General features: G+C 38.1%; 1 protein-coding gene across 7 annotated transcripts in view; it reads left to right on the top strand.

The window, feature by feature from the left end:
• The window catches only part of WNT7B (Wnt family member 7B), an 85,776-nt gene extending 61,150 nt beyond the window's left edge, over positions 1–24,626 (top strand). For 6 of the 7 annotated variants that reach the window (XM_072335569.1, XM_072335534.1, XM_072335561.1 and 3 more), the window contains 2 exons: positions 10,054–10,325; positions 21,351–24,579. In XM_072335569.1, coding sequence (XP_072191670.1) covers positions 10,054–10,325; positions 21,351–21,830 — 752 coding nt within the window. In that variant the 3' untranslated portion in view covers positions 21,831–24,579. Of the gene's footprint in view, positions 1–10,053; positions 10,326–21,350 lie in introns of all 7 variants that reach the window. The other variant, XM_072335525.1, reaches the window with a different exon arrangement.
• Positions 24,627–25,159: the final 533 nt, after the last annotated feature.

The raw sequence follows: 25,159 nt of genomic DNA, 5'->3' as shown, positions 1-25,159 counted from the left end.
TTGGTTCTAGGATATCATGCCTAAAAACAATAGAAACTCCTTGTGGGCAAGAATTTTGAACTCTTTATTCTCTTAGAGTTTTGATTTTTCAGCTGAAGGGGCAGTTAACTCACAGGACTGCCATCCATGCATTCGTCAAACCCTTCTGTGCAAACTCTTGCAGGTGTGGACCAGCATCTTAGGGTGAACTCACAAAGTACTTGGCAAAACACAGGCTTAGCTCTCTGATATTAGCACAACACAAATAATAAATACCAATCACTGATCTAATAGATAAGATAGCCTGACTGCTAGCCTGACGGGTTTAGATTAAACAGTAATTCACAGTATCTTTCATGAGGCCTACGAAGATCAGTGTAATCAGTCATTGTTTTTGTGAATCTTGTCACTTGCTAACCCTCCAGAAGCTCCAGAGCTGAAAAAAAAGTCTTTGCTCTGCAATGCTTCCAGACTCATTTTGTAAACCAGAGAGGTTTGGACAAGTATCTGAGCTCTGTGTGTTTAATCCAAAACCCTCTGAGCTCTTTATTCTTTTAAATCTCTTTCATATGTGTGATTTGTGCTGCATCTTGTTCGCTGAGGTTACAAATGAGTACCAGGCAAAGACCCTGTAAACACCAAGAAGGGTAGACATCATTGCTTGAATCTCTTTTTCCTCTCAGAAAGATTGTCAGCCAAACTTGAATGCAACCACACAGGCAGAGTAAGAGTGTTTAGAAGACCTTTAAGAACATTTGAATGCAACTCTGAATTCAGCCCCCTTCATGAGAACTTCTTTATTTGCTTTCCACAAAATCTGTGCTCTGGCAGGGAGTAGCAGTGATTTCTGGGGCTGCTGCCCAGCTATTTCCCCTACACCTGGATGATGTGGTCTTTATAGCAGAATTAGCAGAGCAGAAGGCAGGCTCATACTAATCTACAAATCCTGCTTCTCTTCTGCTGCCACAATGGAAGGACTGGCTTGAACTGGAGTGTAAGGTAAAGTCAATGAGGCATGCTTCTTCTTCTACCCATGGGTGTTACCAGGGCAGTGGTGTCATCCTGAACAGTCACACAGAGACACTATGTCTCCCATGCCAAACCTTGTTCTGCCAAGAATGCTCTGGAGAAAAACACTGAAGACTGCTCAGCTGAGGGGGGAGTGGTGACTAACCAGCAATAGAGCTCACACTGGAGATCTGCTTGTGAAATCTGACATAGCATGTCAGAGTCTGTCCTCTAGGGTGTCCTGTCAGACATAAAAAACCAGACCAGTAAAAACATATGATTTGCAGAACAATCTTAAGGAATAACATGCAGAATTACCCTCCAGAAAATTGACAACATTGCCCAGCAAACGCAAGAGCCTCTCTGTTATGTTCCTGTGTGGATTTTTATAGGAAAAAAAGAAAAAAACAACACTTTAGCTCATTCTTTGTACACTTTTTTTTTTTTTTAAATTCTTTTTCTTTTTTCTCCTTTCCTCTAGTGCCCTTTTATAATATTTCTCTAGATTCATGATGCGAATATGAGAAATATATAAATACTTATTTGTATCTTGGCTAGATCAAGTAGATGCCTTGTGTATATTACTCAGTTTAGTAAAAGACACTTCATAAACCTTACTTGACAAATGTCATGAGTACATAGAATTAGCACTTCACATAGAATCATTCTAATTCTGTGCTTGGTATAATCTGAAAAACTAAAGAAACATACTGGAAGAAGTTATATTTTGTTCAGTAGAACACTTTTATCCCATTTAGCTGGATAAATAAGGCCATCTTCTAGTTTTTAATGTCATGAAAACTATCCTCAGAATACAGAACAGGATAATGATCTGATTTTAAGGGTGGGACTCCCTTTACTTAAACCACTATATACCTTCAGCAATTACAGCTAGATGTCTGCTGCCAGCACAGTTTGAAAGGCTCACAGTACAGGGAAATGTGGATTACCTCCCTGATAGGATAAGTTTAGACTTTGTCCCTTTTGATGAATATTTTACTCTCATTTTTGGGGCTTCATCATCTAGCTTGACTACTTCTGTAAGTCTTGTTTTTTGATATCTAACTCTTTCAATACTTGGTGAGGCTTGATTTCCATCCTGACCATGTGGAAAATAATGGGTGTCAGAGCATTTAAAAGAAAGGCTTTAAAGTCGACTTTCTGTTGCAGATTTATCTCTAAATATCTAGCTCTTGCACTATAGATGTAATTAACTTTGTATACTGAAAACTTTGGCATCTCATATCTACAAAAGCACATCAGTTTGTGCTGACACATATAAGAGGCCAGCTATTGAAATCCTGCTTAAAACTGAAGGTATCATAGTGGTAGTCAAGAAATGTCATTGACACAAAACAGGGACAGGTAAAGAATTAGCATCACTCTGAAACAGAAGCAAATGCACTTCAGGAAAAAACTCTGTCAAGAAACTGAAATTAGTTGTTTTGGCTATGTATCTAACTCTCTGCAAGTACTGCATGTGAGGCAGAATGAATACAGGATATTAGAAGTACATTCTAAGTGCTTCTGCATTTCAGGCAGGCATGGTGATGCCAGGTGTTGCTGTGTCCAAATCCCCTCATGACTCTGCAGTGAAATCCCATTCACAGAGAACACTTCTGCATTTGAAAGTCTGACGTTTCAGCTGTTAGACGAGAAGTCTACAGCTGACTTCTTTCATAGCCTCAGCACGAAGAAAACCTATCCAGAGGACAGCTTATTCTCTTGCAAGTCCTCCTGCCATGTGAAAAAATGCCTTAACCTCCTTGTTTCCCTGTAAAAGAGGTCTAAATAGAGGAAAGACACACTTTTTAAAGTCAGAGACTACCTCTAGCATAAAGAGATTTGTGTCTAACACAAATTGTAGCTGAGTATTGCTTAGTCTAGACAGCCAAGAGAACTCTTCTGAGCAGTTTCATTTCTAAAGGCTTGAGTCCGTAAAATTGACATGTGAAAATCTGTGATTTTGGACTGTCTTACATTTGCCTAACTGGTTCAGAGTGGAGATTGTTTTCTTTTTACTTTGTTATTTATTTATTATTTATTTATGATGATTATAGTGGCAAATGCATTTTCTATTTCTTAACATTCCAGTGTGCAACACTTTCCTTGCTGAGCACCACACAGATCTCACAGTAACCTATAGCAGGTGATATTGTAGTGCACTCTCAAAACTAAAAAAAAATGTACACCCTAAAGAAAAGCTAGAGATTCTCTTCCCTTTCTTAGCAGGTGTTTTTATTTCTCCCTGTGAAATATCTTTCAAAAAAGGGATAGTACATAGGTAAATTCTATGCATAAGAACTGTTATCATGAACAGACTGACACAATTCAATTGTTATAAAAGCATCTGGGTCTGTGTAGTCCCATCTAATTTGCGGATATTAGCATACTTTCAGACCCAGCTTCTCTCCCTTGCCTTCAGGATTCCACGCTTTCTGACAATGAGTGCAAAGAACTTTAAATAAAACAGTGTACAACAAGATGCCTCCAGCTGAGCTTTCACATTTTAGGATATATCAAACCACTAGTCATCACTGAAAAGTAAAAACACCAAACATTCAGCAGGGAATCATTAAGTTCCACAATGAAACTTCAGTTGTTCCATATAAGAACACAAACAGGAGACGATCCCTCTGCTCCAGCTATTGCATCTTACATAGTACTTTGACAGTATTAGCAGTAGCATTGTGAAAACACAGTCAGCTGTGACACTGCACAGGCTTTTCTCAATGGCACAGTGTATCTGGGAGCTACCCCCTCACAGTTCTTGCACTGTGTATTTCTCAAGCTATGCTCTTGTGCATCCTTTCAATGAGTCTTTAGCACCATGTTTTGATAAAACCTTGATGAAAACAAGTGGTGGTACTTTTGGATCAAAACTTGATGTTCCCGTTTTCTCTAAGAATAAGATAAAGATTGTTTGTTAGAGCTGAATTAGTCAGAGATGTTTGCTTCAACAAACAAACAAACAGGAGAGAGCCTAAAATTCCCTTTTTCTCCAGGCACTTTTAAACACCATCAACACAAAGATCAAAGCTAGCTTACTGAATTCTCAAGAGCTGTCCCAGGAAACTCCAAGGAGCACACTGTAAGAAGACAGTCAAATACGTAACAGAACTATGCTCGCATTAGATTGGAACTGCTGACTGTTGTTTATGGTTGCCAGGAGCTAACTGAATATGATTAGGGGGCAAATTAAGAAAGAAAATACAGTAAATTGTTGGAAGCCTCGTTACAGAAGCCACTGTGGAAAGTACCACTGAGCCTTTAGAAAATAGCCATGGCATTGGAAAAATGTTTGAAAAAATCTGAAAAGCAAAGGCATAGCAAAGAGCTTCTTCTAACATTCTTCCAAAAGTCTTTAAGCAGTTATAGCAGTGAGCTGCAAAAAGGCAAGTATGAAATAAATCTGACTCATGTAGGAAAGAAAATTTGACAAACTTCCACGAACAGTAGGAAATAATACAGCTGACAGTGTGATTGTAAACAAATGTCCAAAATTATGGCAGCTCCATAAAGACTTAGTAGGATTCTAGAGTTTAAAATGCAGAATAACAGAAGAATCTGTAAACAAATTATGTCATAGCACTGCACATTCTCAGCTTTGAAATCTGCACCATTTGTCTTCTGCCTCACTCAAGAATAATCTGAAATAGACATCATGAGCAGTCTGTGAAGAAGGGACTGAAATAATTTGCAACTTCTCTACTTCTGGCTGAGTTGAACAGACCTATTTGAATGAAACAATAGTAAATACAATTTAAATTATATTGTAATAGAAACTAAAGAAGTTAGGTAGGAAATGGGAAACAAATATTGGAAAGAAAACATTAACTAATATGGCTATCAAAGAACTTCATCAGATTAGATCAGAAAGACCTGCCAGACCAGCAGTTATTCAGTCTGCATTAGGTTCCTAATTCAGGAGCACTTCTGAGTGCAGACACTGTATGGTGATCCACATGACCATGGATAACTGTGGCTTTTTTTTTGATACTAGACCACAGAACCACCATTCAGTCACTAGTTTGTCACTGAGTGGAAGATGAAGAAAAAAGATGGTCCATCAAGGATAACGTCAAGAAGGTGAAGAAGGTCTTGCATCAACCCTTTCTGAGAGTGTCAGTGATGAGCAGTTGGTTATGGAACTAATGTAATCTACAGAAGAACATAATGTTAGCATTACATGGAAGGAATTACCTACTCAGATTGAGTGCATTCTTGTTAGTTGTCCCTCATCTGAGAATATTTGTCAAGTTCACTGTAGAACCATCAGTCCTGGTTGAAATTTGCTGAGAATTCTCATTAAGAAAAGTTGAAAAGGCGAATATATCATCTTTGTCTAAAAGAAAAAAAGGAATCACAGGACCAACCAGCTTAACTTCAGTAAATGAAAAAGATATGGGAACAAAAACTCATTTATAAGCTCATAACTGAAAACAAGGAGATGAATTACATTCTACAAAGTCAAAACCAAATTATTTCAAACCAATCTAATATCCTTCTTTTGCCACCTAGGGCCTCACAGGCTGAGAGGAACCAGTATATACTATATATCTAGGTTTTAAATGAAGATTTTGACAATGCTTTATATTATATTCTCATTAGAAGATTAAGGAAAATGACTGAACAGGTACACATTATCTGGAAATGTACTTGGAGCTTACTTGGGTGTACTTTTTGAGTTTCCTTTGTAATTCATGCTGGTTCTGGCAACAGTTGATTTTACACTCTTGGCTTTACCAAGGGAATAATCTGTGCTCACTGAATTTACAAATGAAGTCCAGATTGCAACTATATTGGAGGAATTTTGAGTCAAAACTGAAAATAATTTAAAAAAAAAAAAAAAAAAAAGCCTGAAAAAAAAAAAAGCCTGAAAAAGAAGAAAACGAAACAAAAGATAAAGAGGAGGCAAAGCAGAAAGGCGAAGATTTGTACATGGGAATAAACAGACGCACAGATGCAGGAAGTATCTGTTGAGATAACGTCTGCATACAAGAAGACCTCAAACTGAGTCAAAAACATCCTGCTACTGTAGAAACTCAAGTAAACTGGGAGGCAGCATGTGAGATGCTACTTCTGCTCTAACCCTAAGTGGGCAAGGCCTCAGCTGGGCCCTCTGTCCTGTCTCTAACGTGGCAGCACAAGGCATCAGCTGGCTGGGAGAGTCCAGAGAGAGCTGCAGAAGCGATTATCTCTCTTGAAACTGCTCTACAGGGACTTATGGAACAAGTCTAGAAAGGGTGTGGAAGTCTTTAATTGTTTAAAAGCTGTTACAAGAAGAAGAAAGCAGTTTCTTAGCATCTGTACAGTAAGAAATGGTTTGTACTGAAATACAGTTTCAGGTTGATATTAGTAAAATGTCTAACAATGTGTAACAGTGTGGGTCTTGAAACTCTGGAATAGACTGTCGAATCTCCACAATAAAGAATTTTAAGAACAGGGTAAATAAAAAGCAGTTGTGAAGGGCACCTGAATTATTAGCCTACAAGAGGGTTGAGGGATGGACTATTTTTCTCATAGCATTGTGTAATTTTTTTCTGTCATTGTTAATAGAAGATTTAGCAAATTAATGTCTAAACAGTTTATATTCCATAGTCTAATCTCTTGACTTAAATCTGAGTTCTACTAGTTGACATTCATTAGCACTTCCATTCATCTAGCTACTGAGAGAAGACATTTCTGAAGTGTGAAATAGTAATAATCTCAACTAGTTACTCTGAAAAATAGATTCCTTACTAATAACTGTGAAACAGTTAAATCTGTAATTCTGCATTTACAATCAAATGGTCGAAATTTAGCATATAAGATTCTCAGCTGATTGTGGTTACATGCTGAATATATGCACATTAGAACACAGTAAACTACAGCAATTATAGAACTTGCAGTAATTTCTGCATCAGACCATACTAACCGTAGCAGTCAGTTAGCAGCCTAAAAGATAGTCAGAGATGACATCTAAATTAGGACTAAAGTGTAGATTGCTTCAAAACTCCAACAATGGATAAATAAGCTCCTCTCATCCTATCTGCCATAAATTGCTCACTGTGGGAAGCAACGATCAAATATCTGACTGTTTGAGCAGAAACTGTCTACATTAATGGGTAATAGAACACTTTTTAATTACATCCCACAGTAAGAATGCTTAAATCGACATATCACAGACAAGACTTCTTTCATGACAGAGCAGATTGCAAGAAGTGTCTTTCAGCACCATTACCAAAGATAATAGTTATCATTTCAGTCAGTATGGATTGGCTATCTTCTACAGGAGTTACTAGGTTTCTGTTTACTCTTCTACATTTTAGGAATTAAATCAGAATTATCTTCTTTGACATCACAGCAGACATTTCTAATAGAGAAATGTAGGAATACAAGGGTCTCAGTAAGAGCCAACACAGTGTTTTTTCCACTAATATAAGATCTTAACAGAATTATTTTCATCTTCGTAAAGAAAGAGAAACACTGAAAAGTTAAACAAGTAACTTTTCTTCTGTGACACAGTTAGTAAGGACGTGTAGTGCCAAATAACTAGGTGATCAGGATGCTTTTCAGAATAAAGCAAACAAAAATCTAGCTTCAAAATTCAGTAAAACCCCAGATCTTTGGCTGTTCATTTCACCTTTTCATAAGAATCTGTGGAAACTGCTTTATTGTTGAATAAGAATATTTTTGAAATCTCAGAAATTTTCATAAAGTAAAATTATTGTCCTCCATTAAAATCACACAGCAGTCATTACTTAAATGGTTTTAGCTGCCTAGCAAAGACTTGCCCAAAACTGTCTCCAAATGATGACATGCTAATGAAAATCTTTGTGTACAGCAGACAGCAGTTCCCCTCCCTCCTCCACTGGCATTTTCTGACAGCCCTGATCCTAGGGCTTTAAAGAACTGCTGAGGTAATGCTTTACACTGAAGTTCAAGGGAAGCTTTGCATCATTTTTTAGTTAAAAAACTACAGAGCGCAAAGTCTTAATTCTTGGCAGGGCACCTTGACTTGCAAAAGGAGCCTGATTTTCAAGCTACCTCTTATTTCTGAGCCCTTCTTATTTTAGAGCTGCATTGAAACCGAAGAATACACTCTTGAGAGAGTCAATATGGTTTTCATTCAGTTTTACCCCCTGACTTGAGATAATTCCATTACTGCTGTAGCTCTCAAGTGGGTGAAAGAAATATCTTTTTCCCTGTCCCTGAGTGTAATTGGGGTATAACAAAACGGGGGAAGAAAGGAAGACAAAACCAGTACGTTCCTTAGCTTTACAAAACTCATTACAAGAAGTGCTGTGTGGAAACTCATGAACAGGTCACAGACACACTGCCTTTACAAAGTAGCATCTTCTACTGTGGTTACATATGGAATGCACTGAATTTAAAAATAAAACATCAGAAAACTCTCTCTTGATAATCTCATGGTAAATCTACTTACAAGCAGCTCATCACAGTGGTGTTTCAAGACAGGAATATGTTTCTGCTTGTTTACAAGCTTATCTACATGTGTTTCAGAGGTGTCTGAACTCAAAAATTTTCATGACTTTGAGATCCAACTTTCATCCTGAAGAGAAAAGAAAACCTATCTATAAATGTCATTCCTATTATTTCTCATATTTCCAATATTTCAGTTTAATAATAAAGAATCTAAATTAAGAATCTATATATTTAAAGGAGATAATAAAGAAAGAAACCCCGCTACAGGATACAGTTTAAAATATGTTTCCCAGGTTTGACTGCAGCTGATGAGTGAAAGACGAGTGAATATTGATATGAGATTTTAGAGAACAAACTAGGAACTAGAACAGAGGTTCCCAAACTTTTTTGGATTGCTATCAACCCTCAGAATTTCTTGTAGACCACCAGGCATCATTATCATCAAACTTTTAATTGAAAACACTATTAAAAACAGTGTTTAATATGGCTCTGTGGATTAACTGCAAACCCCTTACCGTGGCCTCCTGGACCACCAGTGTTCTGCGGACCATGGTTTGGGAGCTACTGAGCCAGACTACACACATAGAACAACACCCCAACAAAACACTTGTGTGTCTGAGAGCGGAGTCGGGCCTTCTGTTGGGTGATGCACTCAAATAATGTACAACTCAGTTTAACCTTCCTGGTACCTGAAGAACACAAGACCCTTTTGTTTTTCTCTTACCTTGAGTTTCTTTTTTATTGCTTTGGAGAAACAAGTAATTGGTACCAAAATCCAGTTTACGATTTCTTCATGTAGGATCTCTCTTATATTCTGAAGCAGTGTAACTTTTCAGGAAGCTATCTGAAAAAAGGACACATAAAATGTACAAAAAGAAACAACAAACCAAAAAACACAATGCTGTGCACAGTTAATTCCGGAACACATATGATTAATGTGAATCCCCAAATAAAAAAGTAAAAATAGTTTCTAAGGTTGTTTTTTTAATCCTCTTGAAATTTTTTTTTTTTTTTTCTTTTTTTTTCCTTCCCCAATCCTTTAACCATGTTAAAGCTCTGTGTGTGGTCATTAAAACATTTCAGCAACTTTCTGCAATTTCTTTAGAGTTCTTCTTTTGGCAACGGTATTACAAGATTGTCTGTTTATCACCAGATAAACACACAGAGGAAAATGATAATAGCAAAGAGAGGGGAATTTGAAGAGAAACGTTATTTATAAATAAGAACAGCAGTATGCACTGAGCCATGATCCAGCCCTACATAAAGTCAGTGACTGAGTGTGGGCTTGTATGAAAGCAGAATGCTGTTGCATCCCTTTAGATTGCTCTGGCTCAATGTCTCCTTGATCATATGCATCCCAAAGGCAACTCACCCAACTGGTGTTAGTCAAGAAATGGCATTTATTTGCCCCTTATCATGTTCTTAATATTAAAGTCATAACATGGAGTGGGGAATGAGGAACCTTGGAACTCTTGAAAAAAAGAGCATAAATACATAATTCTGCCAGAATGAGATGCATGTGCTAGTAATGTCCACTTCACATCCTTAACCCGACACCATTGCTGTACATAATGTGTGTACTTTCTTTAGTAAGTGGTGCCTTTCTGCAAACCATCAGCTTTTGGCTTCTCTCCACAGGAAGCAGGGAAGCTGCCTTCACCTATGCCATTACTGCTGCCGGGGTTGCACACGCTGTCACGGCCGCCTGCAGCCAGGGCAACCTCAGCAATTGTGGCTGTGACCGAGAGAAACAGGGCTACTACAACCAGGAGGAGGGCTGGAAGTGGGGAGGCTGCTCTGCGGATATCAGATACGGCATTGAGTTCTCCCGGAGGTTTGTTGATGCCCGAGAAATCAAAAAGAATGCACGAAGGCTGATGAACTTGCACAACAATGAGGCTGGAAGAAAGGTATTTGAGAAAGCAGGAGGGATGGATGGGGAACTGTGTGCGCTGGAGGAAGAGGGGAGTCTGACAGTCTCAGGACACATTCTCTGAGGGTTTGCTCTTCGCACTTGCACCAAAAAACTGATGGTGCTTTATGCTTATGGTTTGTTGCTGTTTCTTTTATTTCAGAGCTGGCCAAAGCATTGTATAGCTACTCCTCTCAATGTTTCAGCTTTCCAAGCCATCTTTCCAGTCCCCTCAATCAGAGAGAATTTTGCTGGAGCTGTCTGGGCTAAAGCTCCATCTTTCCTTTTCATCTCCTTTGCAAAAGTCTAGCAAGAGATTATGGGACAGGACTCAGTTTTTGAACTGCTGAACTGCCACAGCACTTGCAGTTATTTATTCCACCCAAAACCAAAACACTTCTTTGTCCGCAGCTCTAATGAAATACATGTTTTGTAGCAAATGCACAATTGTCTGTTCCTCACTGACAGGCTACAGATGGCTACACAAGCATGATTTTGGAAGAAGAAACAGCTTTATGTCTACAACCATGATTGAGCTGCTTGCAATTGAAAAAGATAAGCATCATGGAGCTGATTCACATCCATTGAATAAAAGTCCACAAAACTCCAAACACTTCCCCTGTAAAAAATAAAATATCTCTTTATATCATACACACCAAGGGGAGATTTTACCATACCTTTCAAAGTGTTCTTATTCAGGTAAAAAAATGCTGCTTCTGTCCTGCAATGTGCATATGTTGTGCTGCAGGTGAAACCAATATACCGCTTCTCCCTCTCTTGCCCCCAAAGTTATACAGAGATTTTCTTCTCCAGAACTTTTATTCTACACCAAATACTAGCAAAGGTGGCTAAATCAGTGGTGCCATGGTTTCTTTGCTGAATATATTTTGGAGAATGTTTCCTAACTCTCACTCCTTGCAAGGCAACTTCTGTGCACCAGCCGTGCACAGAAACAGAAGGTGTTGGGTGGATGGTTACTTACTGGGATGAAATTGTTGCATACACTCCTAGCGATGACCAGTCATCTGAAATTGAAAGTTTAGAGTCCGGATTCATAGTCAATTGATGTTTGATACTGACATCCCCAGTTGTGAAGGAGAGAGCTGGTTCTGAAAGCATCCTTAAGGGTAGCACAATCTTTCCCCCAAAACTTTCTCAGTCAAGAGGATTAAGAGCACCTCATACTGATGTACTGTGGCATGAAGCATGGTTCCAGGCTTGAGCATTTCTCTTAGACTAAGTGTTTCACCTTTGTGTCACACATTGCATTTGAACGTCAAAGATGAAAGCCACATGTTAAACTTTCAATGGACTATTTGTTACTGCTGCACATATGATGAACCCTGCTTAAACTGCCAACCCACTGTGTAGATCAGTTCCTCCCACACAGAAATGCCAATTCATGCCCTGTTTTGAACACATTACAGCCTATATGTGAAATTGTATTTTGTAACTATATGTTACAAAATAGTAACAGTGGATGCATAGATGGAGAACAGCAATGCTCCTTGCCTAGGGACAGAAGGCAGCTCAACATCTGAGCTAGGCACTGGACCCAGGTCCCCCAGTTCTATATACACTCCAGCAACCGCTAGACCACAATGCTGATTCTTCTTAAGCAAATTGTATTTTTACTCTTCATCAGAATTTCATAAGCAGGGGACATAAGCAAACCAAAGATGTGTGTGCTTTTACAAATATTTCTGGCAGCAGCACGCATGCAAATGCATTTATTTTAGCTCTCCTAAGACTTCATTTTCTGTAAATATTCTTGTAAAATCAAATGATAGAATTCACTCTCATGTTTTTGAGATAGAAAAAAAGATTTGAAAATCCAGACAATATATATTTTTTTCCAAATACTCTTTGTAAGCAGTGTTTTAGAATTTACTCATTTTGCTGTTAGAGTTTCAGTAATTATATGTAGCCATATATTGTCATTAATGCATTATTTTATTTGGAAAAGCTAAGTATGACTGAAAGGTTTTGATGCATCTTTTTATTTGTGTTTTTAATTCCAATCCACCAAACCCTGAGGAATGTGCTCATATAAAAAGATGGTTTATGGTCCATGTTTAGAAATAATGTCAGCGTCATGATATATACTCTCTTATGACATGAACATGTAAATTTTACAGTATATGATACTTACTGATTTTGGTTCATTTGAAATTATTTTCTGTTTCTATTGACTAGACATTCTGAATTTGAGGACTGACTGAAAGTTATGGTTAGAACAAAAGTCTGGTAACAAGGCTACATTTTGCTTTCTGAGCAAGGTCTTTAAGAAAATAGCCATAGAATTCTATGCAATTTCAGCTGAAAATCGGAACTCCCTTCTGAGAATCCAGATGAATTCTGAATTTGTCCTCTGTTGACTTGACATCTGGCAGTTTTGGAGATCCTGGGTAAACTTGGATATGATTGTGAACTGGAAAAAAAATCTCAAACCAGTACTTTTGCTTAAATGTGGATGCTATTCTGACACGCTTTGTGTGGTCCTTATTCAGCCTCAAGCCAGAAATATTGCATTAAGGGCTGGACATTCAGTGAAGAACAACTCTGGATCTCCATCTTCCTCCACCTTTCCCCTTCCAAATTCTCCCAAAAAAAGTAGGAAAACTTGTACCTCTCTGTTTGCGCTGTCAGCATGGTTCTGCATCATGCCTTAAAATCTGAAAACAATTGGGAGTCAAACTTCTGATAATGAGAGCTGAAGTAAGGATATTTTTCCCTTGTACTGAATATGAATAAAAGTTCAGAAGGAAATGACAGTAAACTTAGATTTTTTTACTTCTTTTTTGCTTCAGCCATTTTCAAATAATCTTTTCAACTGTAGGATGGAAGTGTCAAGACTGTAGAGGAACCATATGCTTTTCTAGCTCCCTACAATCATTCCATTAGCCATTAAAATGCTTATTAGTTACAGTGCAATCTTATCAAAAGTGATTTAAGAAAAAAATCCAACAACTTGATTTTATGAACATTCATTCATTTGCTAAGGTTTTGTATTTCGTCAGACTTTTGCTATTTTAAAGACCATGTTTCCATCTGTTATACTAAGGCTCACAGTTCTAACTCAGTTCATACTGAATTGTTCTTTTGAACTGTGTAAGACTGACAATATTTAGGCAATAAATCTACTCATTTGCTAATACAGAAACAGCAGGAAGAAAGAATTCATAGAGATTTCAACCCCATGTGCAGTTGTTCCCATCTTGTCCGGAAAGCAGTGGGAGGGTCTTGATTGTTCCATTCAACCTCTGCCAGATGCCTAGAACATCACTTCTAGAATCATCATGCAGGAGACTGGTCCACAGGTTTACCTCTGGAGCAATTATTTGGATGTTCCATTATGTCCCTATGTGGAATTATTCATGGATGGATCTTTGCCCCTTTCCAGTCTCTCCCAGTGCATGTCACAGAGCTGTTGAGCTTGCCTAGGGGTCAGAGGCGTTTGTAGCTCTAGTGGTGTAGATAATGTTGTTCTCTCTCAAAGCATGTTCTCAGTAGTTGAGATTTTGGCATTTTGCTATTAAAAATAGAGTACTGAGGAATTTCTCTTTGAGAAAAGAGCAACATAGTGCATAAATAACTACAAAAACACTACAAGGAGATGAGGGGAAAATAGTTCTGGGGGATTTTGAACATGATTCTAGGATTGAGATGCTCAGCACAACACCAAAAATGTACTGCTTTGAAAAGGCAGATGATTTTCAGAGAATTTCAGGTGACTGGAAAGAATGGATCTCCTAATTGCTCAAAAAACTGCATCCCTTAATTTCTCTGCACTGCATTTCTAACAATTGTTTCAGCTAATATGAAGCCTGTGAAGCTTCATTTGTAATGAAAAGCCCCAGTGACAATGTCATAAACTTATCATTGGTGCCATTTGGAAAAAAAAAAAAAAAAAAAAAGCTTAGTGATTCCTGGTGACATGAGATGCTGCCAATGGAAGATTTATTCTTTGAGGCAAAATAGTCGCATGCAGCATAAAAGAATAAAGCAGCTAACTTCACCATCATGTTTCAAATGGCTGCTGTGATTCAGAATGGAAAGTACAAATGTGTTAAATGAAAACAACCCTCCAAAGGAAGACTAACATATGCCTAATGCAAACATTACTGCAGAAAGGAGAAAGAATGGTTTATTGTAATCTGAATGATTACAGAGAGATCTGTGGGCAAAACTTTGATAGAGTAATGAAAAATTAAATAGCAGCAAAACCAAGTAAGCTCTGATGCTGCTTTATGAGACAGCTTTCTATCATGTATTTTTAGAAAAAGTGTCTTTATTCTGGACAAATGAACATAGAAAGAGCAAAATCTGGGCACACATGCTGTTAGTCTTAACTTTTTGTTGAAAGCTTCAAAACAATGACTGGCACTCATGACGAATACCAACTATAAACATGTTTTTTTTTGTTTGTTTGTTTTTAAGGGGAAGGGGGAGCCAAAAACTGACAAATTGGTAGCAGATCATAGCTTTTACTAAAAAGAAGACAAGAAATGTTTCTAACAGTTCATAAATCATTTATGTTTTTACAATAGATAATGTCTGTGGTTATGTGGAAAAAACCCCAAAACCAGCCTATTTCTTTATCTTCCAGAGACACACCCATAACACCAAATGCTAGAAACTCAGCTTGGTACCATCCCAATATTTATTCCTTTGTAATGTCAATGGATATTTTCATGTTTTTCTGGAATGCCTAGAAGATGACAATATCTTCTTTTACACTCGAAGCTGTAAGAGTGGGGATAGAAATAAAAATAAAATCAGACTCTATTTACAAGAGATTATTCAATTACTTGGGACAGCAATTCCATCTGAGCCATGACTAGTTCTCACAGTTCCTGGCATCTCAGAACTACAGTACAGGGATGAGTTTTCTGCTGACCAGCTTTGACAGTAGAACAGCTGTGATTTAAAGTGATTTGTTAGCCACCATTAAATATAATACATATGTACACATACAGATACCTGTAGTCTGTGTGTGTGCACATCATTGTATATATCTATATATAAATTTATATGCACCATTGGCTCATAAAGTATGTAAGAAAGTGTTAGCTCAGTTCACCCCACCTGTAATATTTAAATTACTAAACTAGCTTCTGTGAGATGCTTGGTATGCCTTAACCCATTGCAAACTATTCTCACAGTCACCTAACAGTATTTCTAGTATTAGAAACAATCCCCAAACTCTGGATGACATACATGTTATAAAATTTCAGTGGAGACTGAATCCCACTTTCAAAAGGGAAAACCAACAATTTTTTCCTCTCCTATGAGCCTAAAATATTCTTAAAAATGTGATGTGACTTTATTTCCTAGGTCATTTCTGTGATTTAAGAATTTGACTTTCCAGATTTTACAGACTCAAGCCCAATATTTACTGAAACTCTCTCTGAAAGAGAAACATTATTTCATTGCACTTCCATTGTGAGAATATTTCACAATCTAAAGAAAAACTTTAGATTGTTGTGCTCAATGGCATACTTTCCACTTTCCCACTTAAACTGATTTACAGACAGATATAAATCCAACTTCAAAAAGTTTGGTGTTACAGCTTGGGTGGGTTAGGTGGATAACTAATGCTTATCCATACGCCCTGAGTATGCAAGCTTTGGCTCAAAATCTCATGAGGATAGTTCTCCTGCTTCCAGTTGGGCTGGATTTACTAGCCTATTTTTTTCTTCCAGAAACACACCCTTAATGTCGACTGCCAGAAGCTACATCTGGTACTATCCTACATTTTGAATGTATTGCTTTAAAATTAGAGGAGGGAAACAGCCAAATATTTTAGAAGTTGTTAAATGGTTTTATTCTAAAAATGGGCATGCCCCTGCATACCATGCAATGTATACAAGATGCACGTATAATTTATCTAGTAAAATACTACTGCACAACCCCAAAACATGACATCTCTTTGCCTGACACATCAAAACCAGCAGTGAAGTATTTTATTCTCTTTAAAATAATGATTAAAAATTTCCTTGTAAGTCTTACAGAAATTTCCATGGGAAAAGATAGTGAAATAATGCAATTGCACTTAGTTTGAGGATGATTTAAAGGGTGCTTATTGAGTATTCGGCTTTTTTCAATATTGCCCATCGAATATACTTTTCAAAGAATTCAATCAATTGCAGCAGTTTTCTGCTCAAACCTACCTATTCTCTTCTCTTCTAGAAGGTAAGGAAGAGGTCCAGATGGGCAAGTTTCTATGGTTAGTCATAGTATTAGGGGCTTTCATCTGATGGCCAACAGTTCTCAGAATTGCAGGCTTATATTCCTGCTGGCCAGGGAGAGAACTTGTGTAAGGAAAGCAACAGCCTTTCTCAGTTTGCAGTGTATTCAGTGGAAATACAATGGGATTGAATGCTTTACCTAGGGAGGTGAATGCTTTACCTAGGGAGGTTGCTGAAGGGCAGGAGATCAGTTCATGCCTCTCAGAAATTTAGAGGTTCCCATGTCCCGATGACTTCTGGCCAGTGCCAGAGAAAAGCCATCTTGTGTTGCGGCTGGGTACTGTTCCACCGCAAAGGTCCTTGCTCCCATCAAACTAAACAACAAGAAGAACTGGGATGCAAAAAGAGAGGGAGTAAACATGATAAATCAGTTCATCACCTTAAGCAGCCTTACACAGGAACATAAATTAAAATACGCAGCTGAAGTACCACCACCAGTCTTGCTGACTCCACTCTTGCTGGCTTCACTGTGCCCTCTCTTCACCAGACCTAGGCACAACCTGATGAAATATGACATAAGCTGCTCAAATTTAGACTCTCTCAACAGCTATTAAAGTAGCATTAAATCCTACTAATATTAGGATGCTTAGTTTTCCAATTTAGAAAACAAAACAAAACAAAACAAAAACCCCACCAAAATGAAAAAAAAAAAACAAAAACAAACAAAAAACAACAAATAATGAATGAATACAAAAAACATACAGACCAACCCCAAATCCAGCTTTGTTCCCCAGATGGGTTCATGAGATCAGTATTTCAACAGCAGTACTGGACCCCAGGCTGCACTGAGTCTAAAGTTTGCTGATGCCCACTCATCACTGGCAAGCTGTAAGTTCTTGTGGCTGCAGCTGCTTGAGTATGCAAAGGGATGGTGACATTGTATGACCAAAATCTGTCTCTTTGGTCACTGATATTACCCAAAGCAAAAGTTGATTACTTGCATATTTGATGGGGAAAACTCTTAAAGTCTTCTATTTCTTTTTGATACTGCAGTCAAAAAGTAATATGGATTTTGTTACATTAAACATCTGGCCCAAAAATGTGCATTTCCACTAAGAAAAACACAAACCAGAAAAGGCAAGCCAAAACAAACACACACAAAATGTTACTATTGTTTTTACATATTTTATCCAGATAGGATTTTTAATATGTACAGAAACTGTATCTGATGTTATACAGTTGGGTCTAGATATGGAACTTGAAAAACCGAGTTTCTTTTCATGCGTATCATTTTGTTTTATTTCAGTCTTTGCTAGATTTTTCTACTTAACTGGCAGCGGAAAACCCTCAAATTGCACTTTCAATGTATGATTTATATAGATACAAAAATATGTGGAATAAGAAAGTTTTAACATTATATTTCACAATTCATTTAGCAAAGTAGCAGCAGTTAGAAAATTTTACTTGGCAAGATCCTACTGGGGTGGGAGTGGGCCTGCATGTGGAAAATGGACGTAAAGAATGTTCCTACTATTAGACTGAGGCAGCATGGTCCAACGATGGGAATTTGCTTTGGGAAGTAGATCTTGCTGTAAACTATTTGAGATTAGATACGAGGTGCTGACATATGACAAATGAAACTGCTGAATAAGTGGGTCATATGAGCTAATGATTTTCAGTCTTTAATCAGGCACCTACCTCGGCATCATGTATCAGATCTGAGTAAATAAGTACCTTCAGGGCTCAGGGTCAGAACTCTGATGGGAATTTTGCTGAGAAAAACTAGGATGGAGGGACACACAGGAAGAAAACACTGGCCACTCTTCTATCACAGCATTGTCAGGACAAAATGGTACCACCTTTGTCAGGTCCAGTGGCACCTTGAGAATGAGAAGCTGTTGAGATCCCAGCAACAAAGGCACAGATTTCTGTCTAAATGGCAAGGTGCAAAGTAGAAGCAGCAGGGCCTTCTCAAGGATTTCCTTATGGTATCTCATGGGGCCTTATGGCCATACCTCAGGAAAAGCACGAGTGTTCTAGCTTGCTAGCAAAGAGGAACTCTCAGAAGCATCTGTGTGGAAAAGAAAAAAAAAAATTACCTCAAATCTGCTAAGTTTTAGCCATACATTCCCTGACCTCCAAGTTTTTGGGCACAGTTTTATACCCACAGCTGACTGTGGGCACACAAATTATAGTATTCAGGAATTTAACTACCTGATGATTGAGCCTGCTCTCAGTGTTGTAACCCCAAGCATTCCACATTCATGAGAAAAGTCCTCCAAAAAAATTAAAAAAAAAAAATCCAAACCTGAAAGATTGGCTTTAGGATCATGAATTAATACATTTTGAAGCTTCTGGGGATTTTTGTGTGTGCATGGCTTGCATTTTCTGGTTCTTTCACAATCATAAAAATCAGGAATATTTGAAAAAATACTACAGAGGAGTCTGATTTCTGTACAACAAAATGACTCATGGAACTGAACCTCCAGAATGACAAGAAACAAGAAACAAAAACAAAAAAACTTCATTATGCAGTGTTGCATAATAAAGGCAGCATCTCAACAAAATACATGCAGGTACACACGGTAGATAGACACACACATAGCTATAAACATATGTATACATAGATAGCATGTAGGACACCAGAATGGGTAATATCTTTGCTTTTAAGAAACAATGATACTCTCGGTAGTAGAAGGGAAGCATGTCAATGAAAGAGATCAAGGCTTCACAAAGCAGTATCCAGAGTGCCTAGCCCATGGAATCAGGAGCCTCACAAGCTTCACCTCCTTCTGCCGTCTGGGCAAGTTATTGGCCTTGCCTTTTAAACTAAAAACTGGACATTACACACACACATGCAGAGCCTGATAGAATGCATACTAAAACACAAGGTTGCCCTTCACCAAGAACTGTCACTTAGGGAGAAGAGGAACACAAATCAGGTGTGCTGGATCTGACCCACTGCTGCTTCTTTCTTGAAAGTTTTTACATCCTGTAATGCTCTGTGATGGTGGTGTAAAGAAAGTTGCTTCCGTCCACATTCTGTTACAAATTTTTGTACTATTTTTGTAATGTTTGCAGTAGTTGGAAGAGAGAGTCATAGAATCAGGCTGGTTTATAATAATGTATTTCAGCAGTATCACTGAAACACATAAGCAATAATAATGATAAAAAAAAAAAAAGTAAATAGAAACATAATGGGCATCTAAATATCAGAATTTGCAGAACAGGATTGTAATCCTCTTTGCAGTGGAAGGAGACCTTGAACCATCTCATCCACCTACACATGCACAAAGTAGAGTCAGAGGAGCCCTGATGGACCCTGGTCTATTTGATAAGGCACCCTTCTATTTGCTGCTACTGAAATGATGCTGCCATGGCAGAAGGTGGCAATCTTTCTGGCCTAGAAGACAGCTCAGCAGAGAGCAGTTTATGTCCAAAGAAAGCAGTTCATCATAGCCTTGCTGATTTTCCTTTTAGAGCATTGCAGCTGTAGGATCTTCTTTCCTAAGCCAGTCATCCTTGTTGGAAATCAGATTTTTTTTTTATTTTTGGTTTTTTTTGCCTGTGAGCACTGAAGAACTGACTGGACTTTGGCCTAGGAAAGCTCATGGTTCCAGAAAGTCTAAGGTATTTTTAACTAGGATGCTCAGCTATCTTGTACTTCCTACTGTATGTTGGCAAGGCAGAATTAAAACTAAATATTCTCTTTAATATTGAAACCTCAGAAATTTGGTAAAAATACAAAACATGCAATTTAACTGAAGCTCAGACAACTCAGGAGGGTGCCCTCTATTTGCAGGGATAACCAGATCTGCTCAGCTTTTATTTTAAGGCCAGTTTCTTAGGCAGTAAGCATTTTTTACTTCCCTTCTACTTCATTATGCCATTGTACTCAGATTTCGGCCCTTTTATCCTTTGCCCATTTCAGTTATGTTCTGGGATCTGCAATGAAACCGCTATAGGAGATGGTCTGTAGCATCAGTAATACTTCAAGACAAGCTCAGTAGCTCGTATTTCCTTGTTAGAATCCCAATGCAAACTGGAAAGATCAGCTCACTTTGCTTCTAGGCCTTGATTTTCATAAGCTAATGGTAGCTGTGAGTGTAGTCGTGGTCATGCATAAGGGCAGGAAAACAGAGAGGTGCTTTCCTGAGACCTGTCTCCCTTCAAGGCGCACAAGGGAGAGGAAGGCATTTGGATCTCTTCTAGGGCACACCTGATGCTGGGTCATCCTCCTCCAAGGGCTGGTGGCAACCTCTTCACTAAGCCCAGAAAGCACATCCGTATTTAGAAGGAATTATTTTTATTATTGCAATAGCAATAATAATGCTCTTTCTTCTCTTTGGCTCGCAGCTTAGTGAGGCATTGTGTTGGATTTTATAACATCTACTGTTGCACTACCATTGCCCTGGGGCAAAAAATATTCTTATGGATGAACATTTTTGTGAAATGGGTCTGGGTACTGCAAGAAGTGCTGCTTTTAAAGTTGATAGTACACTCTGTGGGCTGAGTAGTTAATATGTATGCTGCTATTGCCGTTGCTGGTGTAGGCAAAATTTTTAATTGGTCAGTGAACATGAATGCCTATTTACCTACATGGTATATATTGTTCTGCAAATATTAAAACTGTTCAAAATTTTAAAATATTATTTAAACATTACTTAAAGCTATTAAGGTTAAATATTCAATCTTACACCACTTTTAAAAATATTCACTGAAAATTTCTACTCACGTTAATGACCTTTAACATGAACTGAATAGACTGGATCATAGGTGAGCTTGCAATGTGATGTTCCCATGATAACAATATTCAATATCTGTGCATGTAGGTGCTTGAAGAGAGAATGAAACTGGAGTGCAAGTGTCATGGAGTTTCAGGTTCCTGTACAACCAAGACCTGCTGGACCACGCTTCCTAAATTCAGAGAGATCGGATATATTTTGAAAGAGAAATACAACGCTGCAGTGCAGGTGGAGGTGGTACGAGCCAGTAGACTAAGACAGCCAACTTTCCTGAAGATCAAGCAGATCAAGAGTTACCAGAAACCAATGGAAACAGATTTAGTGTACATTGAAAAATCACCAAACTACTGTGAGGAAGATGCTTCCACAGGAAGTGTTGGCACCCAGGGACGACTCTGTAACCGCACCTCTCCCAATGCGGATGGGTGTGACATGATGTGCTGCGGAAGAGGTTACAACACACACCAGTACACCAAGGTGTGGCAGTGCAACTGCAAATTCCACTGGTGCTGTTTTGTGAAGTGCAACACTTGTAGCGAGCGGACAGAGGTGTTCACCTGCAAATAACGGCGTCATGCACAAACAAACAGAGCAAATCGCCACCAGTGAAGACAGTGGAGGACAACAATCGACAACAGCATCATTTTGCACATCTAATCTTCTTTGGGAAAAAAAACAAAAACAAACACAAACCAATACACAAACCAATCCCTCCCCACCACTTACACCTCTACAGATGGTGCATTTTGGCTGGCTGACTGTTGTGACTGCTTTGGAAACAAGGACAACAGGACTAAGGTGATGTTGACAACTACATGAAACATTTTCTTACTTTCTTTCTTTCTTTCTTTTTTTTTTTTTTTTTAAGCTACAATCTGGGTGTTGTAGAGTTCTCCTAGTAAGCGTTAAACATATCAGAGAAGCTGATGGCATTGCAGCTCCCATAAAATTTAAAGAAAAAGACACCTTCTCAGATTTTATGACAGAAACACCAAGCCCTGTGCAAATAAAGACTTCTTTTTTTCTCAAGAAACAAAATCTTCACTGACTAGAACAAAGCAGTCTTGCTGCAAAACCCTAAATTTATAAGAAAGCAGGTAGAGAGAAAACCACAACTGGTGGGGAGATAAAACCTGTGGCGGAAATACTCCACTATCAGCTTGAAAAAATAAAGTTCACAAAATTACATCAGCTGCCAGTGACACTGGAACCCTTTGAATGAACATTAAAAATAATTATTTATGTTTAAATAGCATAAAAAAAAATTCTAAGCACTAACGGGTAGTTATGTCTTAATTCTGTACTAAATGTAAACTTATTGGAACTCTGACTTTTTGATTTTTGTATTTGGTTCTCCCTAAGTTCTTCAATGCTACTGATCTGTTGTCACTCCTCTAGTAGAGAGTTCGAATTCTGTAGGCCTTAAGCAATGACCAGAACTGAGCAAAAGATCACATGAAGCTGTGGTTACAAATGCTTGATGAAGACTTTCTTGTTTGCCTCCTGACTACGAGTGACTCTTTTAGATTCAGGCTTCAGGCATGGAGCACCTACCCCCAGCTTCCTGTAGGGAGACGTGGGATATAAATAAATGCTTCAACAAACATCAAAGGTTTTGCTTTGCAGTCAAATGCACTGGCAGGATCTTCCAAGCATTAAACTTTGCCTTTAACGGTTAAAACATAAGATTAGCAATAGTTTTTTAAAAATTATCAGCTCAGTATCGGCTGAGAAGTTAACAAATGTATGGTATCTGAACACCGTTTTGCTGCAGCCCATGAGTTGTGATGGCTTCATGAGCATAAGAAAGCTAAAACGTGGACTAGATTGTGTCATCTTTATTCTAAGGTTGGCAGTAACACTACCCTGGTAAATGTATGAATGTTAAGAAAGTGAGGGTCTTTTTACAACAGTGTCCAATTTTAATTCATGCGTCTTTTTTCTCTGAGAGATTTTAAAAAAAATCATCTGATGTTTTACTACTGCAAAACCCAATGATTCTAACACAGACACATCCATTACAATACAGTCCATTTAATCATATAATCATATGCTTGCAGCAGGGATCCCAATCTGATTTTCAAAAATGTTGGATTAAAATGTACTAACATATGCACATTTAAATTTCTAGCTTTTCTTTCATCCTTTTACTTATCACAAGGGGCTGCACAGCCACGGGGACTCCCCACCCAGTGCAGGAGCATGTCACTTCACGTTGTGCTCTTGGGGCAAGGGGCTGGTGAAGCTGTTGCCCTGCTAGCCCCCATGCTCACTATGTGGATAATCTAGGATCACCCCCCAAATTGTACTATCAAAAGAAACCAGCTGCATGGGGAGCTTAGTTTGACTACTTGTGAAGACCTGCCTTTCTGACAGAGAAACTTACCCCCTGAAAATCAGAATCCTTTGATGTATCACCCATGGGGCAATCCAAACGCTAAGCACTTGTGCTTTTTTGTTATTGCTGTTGGTTTCTAAATAACAACCACAGGTTCAAACTCAGCCTTGGCATAAATGAATGCAACTTCACAAAAGGAAGCTGGGCCCCTCCCCAAATGCTAGGGTCACTCCATATAATTTAAAGTTCCTTTTATTCATGGGGACTGTTGCTGAATAATAGTGAAATACTGTACTTTCACTACATTCTTGACAGGAAGCAAATAAAGCTCCCAAGCACAGTAATGCACAGTCTTATGGTACTAGATACTGTAAATATATTAGAATAGTATTTGTTAACTACAGTTGAAGAATCCAATTAAGTTATATTATTGTATATCGTTTAAATGTCTATAGAGTATTTTAAATTATTGTGAACTACACTGCATTAAGAAGAAAAAAAGGTTATATATTATAACACCAGCCACTCTGAAAAGTGGACCAAAGTGATGCTATCTTTTTTTTTTTACACACCCCTATTTCGAACAGCTATGTCAGCTATTCACCATTGTAACAATCCTACAATTGGATTATCTGTCTACAGTATAATGTTTCAGAGCATCCTATAAAAGCTTTGCTCGTGTAGGGGTGCAGCATTCAGAAAGGTACTGCTGTGAGGCACAAAGCAGAGGCTGACCACAGAAGTTCATGGGTTTTGAACTATGTCCCAAGAAAAAGCAGTTTTGATGAGAAAACACCATTACCACTACTGTACTGAAAAAGAAAAAAAAAGAAAAAAAAAAGGACAAGTTTTTACAAATGTGTTTATGAACAGAGTAGGTTACACACAATGTTTCTTTTAAAAAATGTAGTTTGATGTCAAAGAATTGTGACAATTGAGGTTTGAATGTGACCAGCAACATAGTATGGTTTAACCATACATTAGCCATGACAAAACTCAAAATACTGTATGTTATTAAAGAGTATAAGAACAAAGATCAATTTGTTTACTTTGTTAATGTTTTATGGCAAGCAGAAAAAAAGAAAAAAAGATGAAATGTGTTTCCATTAAAACTTAATTTTTTTCCCCTTCTATACCTCTTTCTTTTTGTTCATTATTTACTTAGTAACAAAGAAAAGGCAGAAATGCCTTAGGCAAGGGCTTCTCTGGATGAGAAATGGCATCCAGATTCCAAATTCTAAGCAGGTTTTGTGTTTGTGAGAAATAACAGTGGATGCTCCTGTGTTTGACACCAAAGTCCAGAGCCATCTACTTACACCAGTGGTACAGTGGAGTGAGAAGTAGCACCAGATCTGATGCTACCAGAGTTCAACAGTCAGCCTCAAATGGAATGGAGAGAAATGTTCACTGCTAGCAGTGGGGCTTCAGACTCCAAAACACTTATCTTCCATGAATCTCACATTACAGATTAGTGAACACAGAGGAAATGGAAGCATATAGGAGAGGCTTGAAGGCCTCTTGTGTGTGCCCTTGCATGTGCTCCAGCTTATTCAAGTAA

This window comes from Excalfactoria chinensis, chromosome 1 (genome assembly GCF_039878825.1).
Source record: "Excalfactoria chinensis isolate bCotChi1 chromosome 1, bCotChi1.hap2, whole genome shotgun sequence".
In the NCBI taxonomy this organism is placed as follows: Eukaryota; Metazoa; Chordata; class Aves; order Galliformes; family Phasianidae; genus Excalfactoria; species Excalfactoria chinensis.
Note: the sequence above shows the minus strand (reverse complement) of the source record. Positions and strands in the feature narration are given on the sequence as shown.